At 36.7% G+C, this 13,767-nt stretch overlaps 1 protein-coding gene across 1 annotated transcript in view; it reads right to left on the reverse strand.

Moving 5' to 3' along the window:
- Positions 1 to 13,767, reverse strand: part of LOC121430114 (beta-arrestin-1-like) — a 47,378-nt gene that overhangs the window by 3,652 nt on the left and 29,959 nt on the right. Inside the window, exons 7-12 of the mRNA XM_041627392.1 lie at positions 12,120 to 12,277; positions 9,940 to 10,092; positions 8,677 to 8,778; positions 7,622 to 7,722; positions 6,702 to 6,747; positions 5,324 to 5,401 (exon numbers count right to left, since the gene is read on the reverse strand). Of these exons, the coding sequence (XP_041483326.1) occupies positions 5,324 to 5,401; positions 6,702 to 6,747; positions 7,622 to 7,722; positions 8,677 to 8,778; positions 9,940 to 10,092; positions 12,120 to 12,277 (638 nt within the window). The remainder of the gene's footprint in view (positions 1 to 5,323; positions 5,402 to 6,701; positions 6,748 to 7,621; positions 7,723 to 8,676; positions 8,779 to 9,939; positions 10,093 to 12,119; positions 12,278 to 13,767) is intronic.

Consider the following 13,767-nt stretch of genomic DNA (forward strand, 5'->3'; position numbering starts at 1 on the left):
GAGTTTCAGTGTATCTGCTCATTTTTTCTCTCTCCCTTAACTGTTTGTGAAGGATAACAGTTGTCTTCACCAACAAATACTTAGGATAGAGCACAGTGCAATTCAAAAACTTACAATGTAAACAAAATTTTGATGTATTTGGCTTTCCATAAATTCAGCAGTGTTAGACCATGGTCTAAGTCAAACCTGACTTCAGAATACCGGCCATTGAATTTTCCATTCAGGTGACATGACAGTTTTATAGAAAGATAGGATTTCAAATTTTTAACTATAGCTGCTGGGAGTAAATATAACTGAGAATCTGAAATAGCTCCCAATAAAGGTTCGTAATGTGCAGTAGTTACAATCTACTTAATGAAATACCACCCATTGAGATGTTTCACAAAGATTTAAGTGTGACTTAGAGTTGCACCTAAAAGAAACCATCCCCAAGAAGAGAAGCAATCTTATTGGAAAAGTAAAATGAGAGGAACAATTGAAAACAAGTTTCATCAAAATCGGTTATGAAATAAGTTATGGATGTTTGAAAGTCTTGTTGTACTTTCTATGGGATCCTCAATTTGGCAAATATGCTTCAAAATAGCCGATTTGTGGAACAACTCTCCATTGTTTTCTCCCTTTATTCTACATATTTCACTTTATCTCCTCCTGCCCTTGACATATGTGGTGTGATTTATATTTTCCCATGACATATGATATGTTATGCTTGGAAGGAAGCAAGATGCAATTTGAGGACAATGAGGAATATCTAAAAAATCTGTTTACAAAACACATAAAGAGCTGTTCACACAATCTGTAACTCTGAAGCATGGTGGCCAATTTGAGGATCCCCATAGAGAGTACAACAAGACTTTTGAAACGACCATAACTTGCTTATTTCACAATCGATTTTGATGAAACTGGTTCTAAATTGTTCCTCTCATTTCACTCTTTCCAGTAAGATCGCTTTTCTTCTTAAAGTTTGGTTTCCTTTAAATTCCAAGTTGCATGCAATAGAGTAGGCATTACTGCATTGGTCAATCATGCTAAGAGGGCGCATAGTACCTTGTATTGATCGATCAATGAAATTGCGCGTAACATCGGGTACGGGTCAGCATTTAAGCATGACTCTAAATAACTCTTCAATCTTTGTGAAACACCCCCAAGGTCTTAATTTCAAAATAAAACACACGATATATTTGATTTGTAATATGAGCTGAATTGGGAGGACCATGGTTCCTTGAAACTATCAATTAACATCAAAATGCACCCAAATAAATGATGAGACTTAAAATAGCAAATAAAAGAAGATTATAGATATATAGCTTGAACAATTGTAGTACGATACAGGAACTCATTTGGAAATATAAAGGCAAGGTAAACATACACCAAACACCAGATAACATTAAATGTGGAAATACAAGTATGTGAGATTATTAGATGAATGAATTAATGAAATGAATGAAATATGTGTACAATACATTATAACACATCCAAACAATTGACATTATTTGTGTATCTCTGAGCAGATAATGGGGACATGTGCAAATCAAATCCCATTGAAACGTGTTGAAATATATATGTTTGGAATAAGTGTTTCCACTATGAAGGAAACTTCTTGAATTCTGGAAAATCTGGATCATTTAAGATAATTTTTTTAAATGAAAAAATTCTTGGATGTCAGAAAATTACGATTAAACTGCAATTAATCGAAGCAACTTTATATATTCATGTTATATTCAAAAATTTAATTGCCTCATATGTAGTTCAAAATTGTCTGCTCTCACTATGCACTTCACATTTTTGCAAATTTATTGCTAAAAAGTGCATTCAACAAAAAATAATAAAATTCCTTGATTTGGTCACTTGGGTCAAGTTTAGGCTCTCTCTGTTACTGTCCGAGTTATGTAAACAAATAAAATGTGAAAATTATAGGAAATGTCTATTAATTTCAGGAAATTTGAGATTCAGTTTCGGAAAATTTGTTTTGGATCTGAGGAAATACTGTTTGGAATGTTAAAGCCTGTGTTCTGAAATCTGGCCAAACTTAAATTGTGATCTAAATAAATCTATTGCACAAACTCTGGGTAGCCAAATAGGACACAAGTCTATGTTTTTACTGTGGGTAACCAGATGGAACACAAATCTGTAGCAGAAGAAAATGAATTTATCAGCACAGTTTGCTTTCAAGGGCACTGGTAAACATTGAATTTAGATATTAGGTCCCATTCATCTTAAAAACCCAGGAAATAAAAAGAAGAAACCTATCATTTAGTGCTTCACAAAAGTGAAAGTAAAGTTACCAGGGGTCCGTTGCAGAAAGAGTTGCGTTTAAACTCAAGTAAAAAAATAATGATAATAATAATAGGTCCATTTATATAGCGCAGCTACTATGTGCATATACTCTACTGCGCTTTGATAATTGGTATCATATTATTACCCCGGCTGTAGCTGAGCCGCCATATTAATAGGCGCTAAAGCGTTCAAGGAAAAATCCTACCGGGTACCCATTCACCTCACCTGGGTCGAGTGCAGCACAATGTGGATAAATTTCTTGCTGAAGGAAATTACGCCATGGCTGGGATTCGAACCCACGACCCTCTGTTTCAAAGTCCGAAGACTAATCCACTGGGCCACAACGCTCCACATTGCAAAATCCATTGCAAGTCCCAAATGCGGGCTGTTGATTGGTTGAAAATCAAGTTACGCATGATTTCTAGAGTTGCAATTGATTGCAACTCTTTCTGCAATGGGCCCCAGAAACAACATCCAAATTTCACTCCATATATACTTTGTGTTACATTTAGACTACCAAAGAGATAAACTAATTTATGTAATATGTGATAAATTGGTACAAACACATAACTTTTTGAAAACATTAACTGCTCACTGCACTCGCTCTTATAGTGGCTATGAAGAAACCAGAAACTGAGAAATCAAGAGATTGTGTTATTTCAAGCAAAATCTACTCTTTGTGCCAAAAATGTATTTATTACAGATATTGCTAACCTAGACTTTCAAAATGTCATTTCATTTCCCTGACAGAGTTATATATTTCCGGTTTTACTGTGGGATGGACAAGGAAAATGTCTCTAGTTTTTCATTTCCGTGGGGCGGCAAATGCAACCATGGTTCTTGGACATGATAATATGTAAAATATTCTGAAGTCCCAGGTAGTCTACACCAACGAATGCAGCAAAGGCTAAAATTTGTTCTAGCTCTTTACTTGAAAGAAATTTACTGGCCCTCTTTCCTTGGGTAAGACGTGCACGTAGCATATATTTGCTATTGGTAAATCGTCATTTTCGCTGTCAAAACACGACGAAGACGACGACATCTTATCCGCCATCGTTGATTCTACAACGAATAAAAAATAAACGCGAAAGAGGTTACATGCATTGTACACGCTTGTGCACGTTCGCGGAAGTCCTTAACACACGGGGTGAATGGCGGAATTTCAAGTCGAATCAATGGTACGATTTTGCATATTATTATTTTTTTTTTGAGGTCAGGAGCAGAATTAAGCAATGGCAACATGTTGCATGTATTCACTCATGATATTTTACATATTATCATGTCCAAGAACCGTGGTTGCATTTGCCGCCCCACGGAAAGTCACAATTTTAGGACTATCCCACAGTCTATAAGGGATTCGGTTTTACCTGAAGCAGAAAAGGGCTGAGGGGAGAAATATCCTCATGTGGGGATAATAGAGCTCTTTTTGGGTGGGGGGTGAAACATCTTAAGATATAGACCAGGCAATGTATATTTGTAGTATGTACATTCGCCATCAGAGTCTGTATCAATGCAATGCTTGCAGCAGCTCTGATCCGTCTTCATCATAATAATAAAACAAAAATAAGTGCATGCTTCGATCAATAAAGAGATAAACACTAACACATACATCGAGCTAATCGTCACAGCTTAAGATATGCATACACATGTTAGCTCTATCAAAATAGACTCATTCTCTTATCATTAATCAGATGCTTAAAGCATTTCAGAGCAAATAAGTAACAGGAAATAGAATACAGGAGCAAAACCTAAACAATGAATAAATTAAAGGATAAATGAATCAATATAGAACTCAAATAGAATCTTAAAAAAAACAGAAGGACTTCTAATCTATTGCTTCACGCCTCTGGAGCTACCTCCCTCCTTCGCTCGCTCGGTGAAATTGACAGCACTGAATTTGTCAAATCGTCTGTCAAAACTCAATTATTTCATAAAATAAGTAGTAATTAGCTTAATTGGATGAGCCTGTGCCTATGAATGTTTCGAACAAAAATATGGTGCAATATAACTGCAGTGGATCAAGGTGGGATATGAGATAGGGTCATGCTTCATGAGATTTTTTAAGGAATAATACAGCAAGACAGAATGAAACAAACAAAATCAGGGCACCATTACATGAAGTCTAATGTAATGGTGACTTTGACATCATAATCACCAAGGAATGCTGGGCAGTATTCTAAACATTGTCTTTTCTCATAGATATGACAGAATCGGTATTATGGTTTATTTCATAACTTTTGTCATAAATCTTGTCTCTTCTCATATGTGCGCACCTAACATATGCGGCTCGTAAATGTGCATAATCACAAAATACAAGCAAAAGATATGAAAAATTTATGACAGGATCTAGCAGCCATAAATTGTCATACCTTTTAGTACCCTACCGACAAAATGTCAAGCATACAGTGATAAAATTCAGATTAGATTGTGGTATAAGATTCATTCATCATCCATGACTATTTTCATAAATGTTTTTTTTCATTCTTCATTTAGCTAGGCCCCACATCAATTCCTCCTTTTTTTCTCTGTTTTCCCTTTTTTCTATCTCTCTTCTAAAACTCCTTCACAGCTCCCTGTCACGCTTTGTAATTAAGAGCATCACTATACGGGCAGTTGTACGATGCCAGCTACTTTATTGAGGATGTGCCATCCGGGCTTCCTATGGGTTAGAAGGGCTCCCACCGGGAACTAACAAGGATTTAGAATGTCTGGCCTCTGAAAAGATGGATGGGAACTTTAAGAGATATGACAGGGAAAAGACAATGTTCAGAATACCAATTTGTGACAATCATAGCGGTGTCACATCTTGGAGAGGAATGACAAAAGCTATGACAGTGTTCAAGAATACCATCCCGGGATTCTGATTGGCTGCAGAACCTAATACCATGACAAGTTATACCAACTACTGAGATTTTATGCAACGAGAGGTCCCAAGTAGTGCATCATTCATGAAAAATTAATGTGAAACCATGCAACTAAAATGGAATGAATGTTGTGTGCTTGATTCATGCAAAAAACATGTTCCAGAACTATAGAGGGCGATATGTACCTGCCCTCATTCGTAGCACTAAGGCAAAGCGTCCTGCCAACGCAGTATTTGTCAGACCGTCCATTTGGATCGTTATTCCTTCAAGCATGGCATGGCACAGTAGGAGTTTGGCGATTGGCATGGGGGTGGGTATCGGGTGGGGGGGGGGAGTAAAGAAGCAGTTGGAAGAAGGGTAAGAGACAGAAGAGAGGGGCACAGTGACATGACGAGAGAAGGGAATATATATGAATGGCACAGATACATGAATAGAGAGGGGCAAAATTACATGGAGGGGCACAATTACATGAGAGAGGGGCCCAGTTACAGATAAGAGGGGCACAGTTACGGAAGAGAGGGGCACAGTTACATGATGAGAAAGGGACAGAGAGGGGGCAATAATTTGGTGTAAGGGTAAAGGTAGCAAAAGAAATTAAGAAGCATTTTGGGTTAAAATGATAGCCAATGTTTAATGATCAAAATATGACAAAGCAGGTTTATGGTATGTGCAGAATTTGGAGTGATGATATGCAACGCTGCTACAAAAAAATTTCTTCACCACATGGCATCATGGAATATTGTCATTGAAATTTCCATGTCACCTTATTTCACAATTAATTGATATGTACAGGACATATAAAAGCAAGGCTTACAAGATACATTTTACATGGGATTAAATCTAAAGATATTAGTGGGTAACAAAAAGACATAGGGACAAAGAATGGAGAGACATACGACCTTATAACATAACTATCAACGATTAATTGTATGATCGTCCTTGACAATTTGCACATAATGGCTACTACAATCAATCAAACAATGCAGCCCTATAAAAAGTACACTGCAAAGTTTTGTGTATGGGTAAATGTGACACAAAAACTATCAATTGTCAAAAATTGACTGTTAAGATTGATTTCACACAATTGTAAATAAAATCAATTATAAAGTGAAATATCCTACTTTAAAAATGAACTAAAATAGAAATGTTGAAATTTCTATGCATTATATCATGATGTATGTTGGAAATTAATGGATACTTTTTTGCTTTGCAATGAGCCTCTTAATAGCAGAAAAAGTATAAAATTTGGCAGAATACATTATTCTAATTATTTCTCTGCAACACATGTTAAGAATTCTTCCTTTCTTGAATTATACTTTCACTATCTATGGCATAAATAAAAGGAATGTGAGACACGTCAAAATATTGCAAGAACAATTCAAATCTATGGTAATGACGGCTCTTTCAGTGACGTGAAAATATCACAGAATCATTCAGAATGAAATGTGATTATAGAAGAAACATTATTTGCTCTGAACATATACATGTATCAAGTGCATATAAAGTATGTAATTATGGTGTATTATTGAGAGGGAAAATTATAAAAACAACATGAATACTTACTTTGCATCAAAATTGATAAGATTTGTGTCAACTGGAACCTCATTAGCTGTATAGAAAATACATAACAAGAATGAAAAAGTGCTTCATTAGTAATTTTGCTAAGGTTTATATTTGGAAGACCATTTTTTTAAAAGGAAATACAGAGCTGCCAACTTTCATTGTGACAATATCCCATTCTTTATTTCGTTTAATCCCATTTTCTTTGAAATTTTGAAAAACATACCCAAAAAATCACAATTCTTAAAATTTTCAAAAATACAAAATCCATATGAAATCCCATCAATGTCACTTTCCCCTTAAAATCTAACTAAAAAGGATAAAAGCCTACTAACTTGCAGCTCTGGCAATATACCATTCAAAAAATATATAGAAGAATGTTTCGGGTTTGCTTTATCGAAAATTCAAATTTTTTTTATTATCGCCTGTAAATAAAGCAAAATATGGCTAAATTCAACAGCATAGATAATAATATAATGCACATACATTTCAAGGAATGCATAACTTTTTGCTAAGATACAAATCGATTTCACTTTTTAGTTGAACATGAATGAGGAAACATAACACTGAATATTACACAATTTGACCCCCCCCCATTTAAATTAAAAATACATTGTATGTATCTATAAAGCGCTTACAGATTAATTATACCCTGGTCGTCAGATTCAAACTATCATTCCCACACACAATGTATGCACATCCTCCACTCCCTGGGGAGTATTCCAGCCACTTGCCATTTGGGTGCACACAGTACTGTATTAGCTACAGTGACTTTGACACCCTTATGGGTACCCATGTAGCACCTGGGTCGAGAGTGACAGAGTGTGGATTATTGCTTTGCAACAGGATTCTATGCCGGGTTGGGGTTTGAACACACATCCCACTGATTACAAGGCCAGAGAAAGAACCCCTTTCATACTCACTCTCTTTGTTTGTTTGTTGGCTAGGTGCGGGAGCCGGTGCTGGTTCCGGTTCAACCGGTTTAGGATGAGACAGAGTGAACGGCAGCTCCACCGATAAGTCCCTGAAAATAAAAATCATAAAACATATTTTCAAAATAAAGTAGCTTTGATACGTCAGAATCGCATAGTGATGGCTGCTATCATAACCTGTTCAGTAACTTATAAGTTATCAATGACAACCACTATTTGCAAATTAATGCTGTTCATAGTTTTTGAGAATATTGGACCTTCTTTTGATAGAGCAATTATGAAAAACTACAAATGTTAAGGCATGAGCCGATATTGAATTCTTTTAAAATAACATGCAAAATATGACACACATTATGCACGCATACAAATTATGAATCTATGGCTCAGACTTTAGTTCAGTATGATTTCTTTTTTCTTTTCTTTTGCTCTTGTAGTACATAATTGCATAATAATGTAAGATTTTAATTCTATACTTTAATACTATTAATGCTTTGTAATAATTAATATAGACTCTTCCTTATTTTTCTCCCACTCTTAAATCACATAAAAGCATACTAATGTGATGTTTTAAATGCACTATACATGTATATAGGAATCACTGAATATTCATTTTTGCAAATCCAAACACAAAACCTTTACAATTCCTCCTTAAATGATAAATTCTGAATCATTTAATATCTTTTAAAAATTGGGTATCATAATTTTCTGTTGAACAAATTGACATTGGTAAAGGTCCTTACGTACTGAACTATAAATCAATTTCTGTTTCTTAGTGTGTTTAGTTCTGTTTCTGTTTCTTTATTTGCTCTGTCTGGTTTTCAGATGATCAACCCACTTTGCAATGCCATCCTTCTCCATATTGCTATTTAAGTTAGAATATTTTCTGTTTTTTATGAATGACTTTTTATTTAATATTGTGAAATTACTGCAATATATTTTTATTGCAAAGTAAAATACATATGAATTAAACTGAATCAATTGAATTTGCATTGCAGTACTTGAAACAGAGCCTTAAAGATGTGGCAGTCTAACTTTCTACTACTTACCCAGCGAAGTTAGCTAATATTAGCTTGACTTTGACTTTGTACTTTACAAGGATTCCTAAGCTCTCTCTTTCTTTTTGCTTGTCGTCTGTGTTTGGATTTAACCTGCAAAAAGACAAAGGTAGATTTTACAATAATATGAATCAACATACATATAATAATAATAATGATAGCGATACATTTACCAAGGGTAGCCACTTCAGTTCTAAAAACTGTTCTCCCAGCGGGCCCTGCTATCATTATTACCCGGCTAAGCTAGGCTACCTACTCAGGTGCACACAGCTTTTTAAGAAATTACTTCCTGCCGGTAACCACTTACCTCACCCGGGTCGAGTGCAGCACACTCTGGATGAATTATGTCACTTACGACAAAACATAAACTTCACACATGAGGAATGGGGGATTTTTTCTCTCATCAATTTTAGTTAACTCAAGGTTTTGGGGGGCTACAACTCCTGCAAGAAACATGCAATTAAATGAAAATCTATTTGGCATCTCGAAATCATTCATATGTGGTCGTTGTGGTCCAGTGGATCAGACTCCCGACTTTGAAACAGAGAGTCGTGGGTTCAAATCCCAGCCATAGCATAATTTCCTTCAGCAAGAAACAAACTAGTCAACACTGTGCTGCACTCAACTTGGGTGAAGTAAATGGGTACCTGTCAGTCATTCACTCCTTGAAAAGCTTTCAAATGCATGGCTAGCACCAGGGAGTCCTGTTTCAATGGGCTCAGGTTCAAATTCCATGTGCTGCAGTGTAATTGATTTTCTCACATTCTTTATCCATGTAATAACTTTCTATCACAATATGAAAATAGAAATTGAATACATAATATGTGTATGTGTGTGTGTGCAAAAGCAGAAACCACTATAGTTAATATAACATTCATCTGATTGGTGTGATGGCAAGACAATACGTCATTTTTTTCGCAATCATTAAATTTTACTTGCAAATAATAATCACAACATCATATTTGAGTAGGGTGGCCAAACACTGTTCCAAACAAGATCGCACTGGATGATAATACTATTAATACACTGGGTTCAGCTGGACCACCTTGGCGCTCAAGCAGCCAAGGAATTTCGTACTACTGGGTATCACTAACTACACCTGGGAAGTTACAAATCTTTGGTATTTTTCACCTGCAAGGATGAAAACTTCAGCAGACTTCCATCGTACATTTGGATGTAATCTTAAATGAAGCTAATCAAAACAGCTAAAATTTTGAGATTGTGAAAAAAAATTCTAAGGAAAATATAGCTTACAGTGTTGATGAAGCAAGATTTGTGTCCTCGTGTTTCAGCTTGCCGTCTAACGCCAGCCCTCGCTTGTCTTTATTGTCATCAAGTAACGGTTTGACACAGAATACCTTCGTTAGTTTCTGGCTAGGTTTGAGTGGCAGACCATATTCTGAAGTTCTGTGGGAATGAATGATAAAAATGTCAGGGATTACATCAAAGATTATATAAGGGACTACAAGGATTACACATCAATTCCAGCTTTGGTATTTAACAGCAATCGCAAAATGAGTTCAAATGACTGATTTTGATAGGGACTTACTCCGCTTCTATGCAACCTACTTTGCATTTGACAGACTGACTTTCATTGTGACTTGTAACTGCTTCTATGCACACTACTGGGCTTTTGACAGACTGACTCTCACTTTTTTTTGTCCTAAGCCCAAGGGGAATTTTATGTGTACCAAATTTCAACATAAACTGAGAGGGTCGGGTGTAACAAATGGATGAATCCAGATGGAATGACCCTTACTCCGCTTCTACGCACACTACAGGGCATATGACAGACCAACTTTCATTGACCTACACCATGTCTATGCAAACTACAGGAAATTTTTCAAACTGACTTTCATAGTAACGTACACCTCTTCTATGCAGGCTACATGGAATTTTACAGATTGACTTTCATTGTGACTTACTCCGCTTCAACGCAAAGCACAGGGCATTTGGCAGACCAAAATTCTTTGTGACTTCATTGTGACTGCTTCTGAGCAAGCTACTAAGCATTTGACAGGCTGACTTTCATTTTGACTTACTCCACTTCTACAGAATGGGCATTTGATAAACCAACTTTCATTGTTTATTACTCCGCTTCTACATAAGCTACTTAGCATTTGACAGACTGACTTTCATTGTGACTTACCCCGCTTCTACACAAGCTAAAGAGCCTTTTACAGAACAACTTTCATTGTTTATTACTCTGCTTCTACGCAAGCTACTGAGCATTTGACAGACTGAATTTCTTTGTGACTTTCTCAGTTTCTACACAAGCTAGTGATAAGATTTTGACAGACATTCACTGTGACTTACTCCTATCCTACATTGTACACAATGGGCATTAGATAGACTGACTATCATTATGACTTGCGCAAACTACGCAAACTATTGAGCATTTGACTGGCTGACTTTCATTGTTACCAACTTTCATTGTTACAACTTTCGTTACCAACAACGGGCATGTGACAAACACAATTTCATGGTGACTTACATGTACTCCACTTTCGTACAAGCTACTGGACATTGACAGACCAACTTTTATTATAACTTACTCTGCTTCTACGCAAGCTACTGGGCATTGAAAGACCAACTTTTATTATGACTTACTCTGCTTCTACGCAAGCTACTGGGCATTGAAAGACCAACTTTTATTATGACTTACTCTGCTTCTACGCAAGCTACTGGCATTGACAGACCAACTTTTATTATAACTTACTCTGCTTCTACGCAAGCTACTGGACATTGAAAGACCAACTTTTATTATGACTTACTCTGCTTCTACGCAAGCTACTGGGCATTGACAGACCAACTTTTATCATGACTTACTCTGCTTCTACGCAAGCTACTGGACATTGACAGACCAACTTTTATTATGACTTACTCTGCTTCTACGCAAGCTACTGGGCATTGACAGACCAACTTTTATTATGACTTACTCTGCTTCTACGCAAGCTACTGGACATTGACAGACCAACTTTTATTATGACTTACTCTGCTTCTACGCAAGCTGCTGGACATTGACAGACCAACTTTTATTATGACTTACTCTGCTTCTACGCAAGCTACTGGACATTGACAGACCAACTTTTATTATGACTTACTCTGCTTCTACGCAAGCTGCTGGACATTGACAGACCAACTTTTATTATGACTTACTCTGCTTCTACGCAAGCTACTGGGCATTGACAGACCAACTTTTATTATGACTTACTCTGCTTCTACGCAAGCTACTGGGCATTGACAGACCAACTTTTATTATGACTTACTCTGCTTCTACGCAAGCTACTGGGCATTGACAGACCAACTTTTATTATAACTTACTCTGCTTCTACGCAAGCTACTGGGCATTGACAGACCAACTTTTATTATGACTTACTCTGCTTCTACGCAAGCTACTGGACATTGACAGACCAACTTTTATTATGACTTACTCTGCTTCTACGCAAGCTACTGGGCATTTGTACTGTGCTGTTGAAAAGAGGCAGATGTCTGCGTACTGCCGGACTGACACCCTGATTTTCTTCACCGTTCTGTTTGAATTGTTTGCCACGGTGACGTTAACCTCGATGCTTTCACCATGATAGTACATCTGGAAAAAAAGAACACATGGAAGGTATTTGAACAGTAAGGAAGAGTATTTGTATAGAACATATCACATTATGATCATTAACATCTCTATGCGCTTCCAAACGACTTGGATATTATTACCTTGGCTTTAGCTAAGCAGCTGTAATTACTTACAGCACACGCATTTCAAAGAATAGATTCCTGCCAGGTATCCATTTATCTCACCTGGGTCGAGTGCAGCACAATGTGGATCAGTTTCTTGCTCAAGGACACGATACCATGGCTGGGATTTGAATACACGACCCTCTGTTTCAGTGTCTGGAGACTAATTCACTGGGCCACAACGATCCACACATGAATGAAAATTCATAGCCACCTTTCGTTGCTGCTTTTAAAAGGAATCCACTCATCATTGTTTTTTTGCTTTGAATCCTCCAGTGTTTCTTTATGTTAAATGCTCTCAGACCAATCAAAAAGATGAGAATACAATTAATTCTCTGTTTGGGAAATATCTCTGATCTACTGTACCCTAATTTATAGAGTCATACTTAAATGCTGACATTTATATCAGGGGCCGCAGAAGCAGGGGGGCTTCAGCCCCCCTACCCACTTTTTTCCAAAACCATGTACAAAAACGTAAAAATGACCATGTCATTGTGATTTTTCGCATGGACAGCCTCCCCCCGAATTTGGCTCACCCCCCCCCACTTTGAAAACCATTCCGAGGCCCCTGTATATGATATATTAACATGCAATTATATTAAAACACAGTCGCGTGCATCCTCTGATAATTTGACTAATGCAGTGATTATGCGTAGTATATTGCACACAACTGGGAACTTATATCCTTTTCTTTCAAATTCAGTCTGATAAAACAGATTCTAGGCTTCAAAATGATTACACAACATATTGCAAACTTGACTGAATTTAAAACATATAGAACTTCCCCCCCCCCGTTTTTGTTTTCGCATTTAGTCGGATATAACAGATTCTAAGCTTCAAATGATTATATGACAACTGGTCAACCTTGATTGAAGTAATAATCTACAGAGCTCCCCCCCTTTGATATCTATGAGAGATTTAAAAACACAACAAGACAAAAAATAGAATTTGAAGACTTTGACCTGGATGATCATACATTATGTTTCAGTCACAACAACATAACCAAACCCAAACCTGTGGCGGATCTAGCTTTTATCCAAGGAGGGGTTTGACCGAGCAATTTGACGACCAAAAAAAATAAACAAATGAAAAAGACAAAATAAATCAAGGTCATTTTGACACTAAAGAGGTTTTCACTTTAAAATGGAGGTCATTTCGGTCAGGAGTAAATTGAAAAAGCACAAAATATTGGTAATTAATTAATTTTTGTGAGAGGGTTACAACCTCTACCCCCCCCGGTAGATCCACTACTGCAAACCAACGGATGCTACTATGCTATGTCATTAGAACCAATGTAATAGATTTGGTTTCGCCAGTGTGATCGAGACATCATGCTTGCCAACATTCCAC

This window comes from Lytechinus variegatus, chromosome 16 (genome assembly GCF_018143015.1).
Source record: "Lytechinus variegatus isolate NC3 chromosome 16, Lvar_3.0, whole genome shotgun sequence".
Lineage (NCBI taxonomy): Eukaryota > Metazoa > Echinodermata > Echinoidea > Temnopleuroida > Toxopneustidae > Lytechinus > Lytechinus variegatus.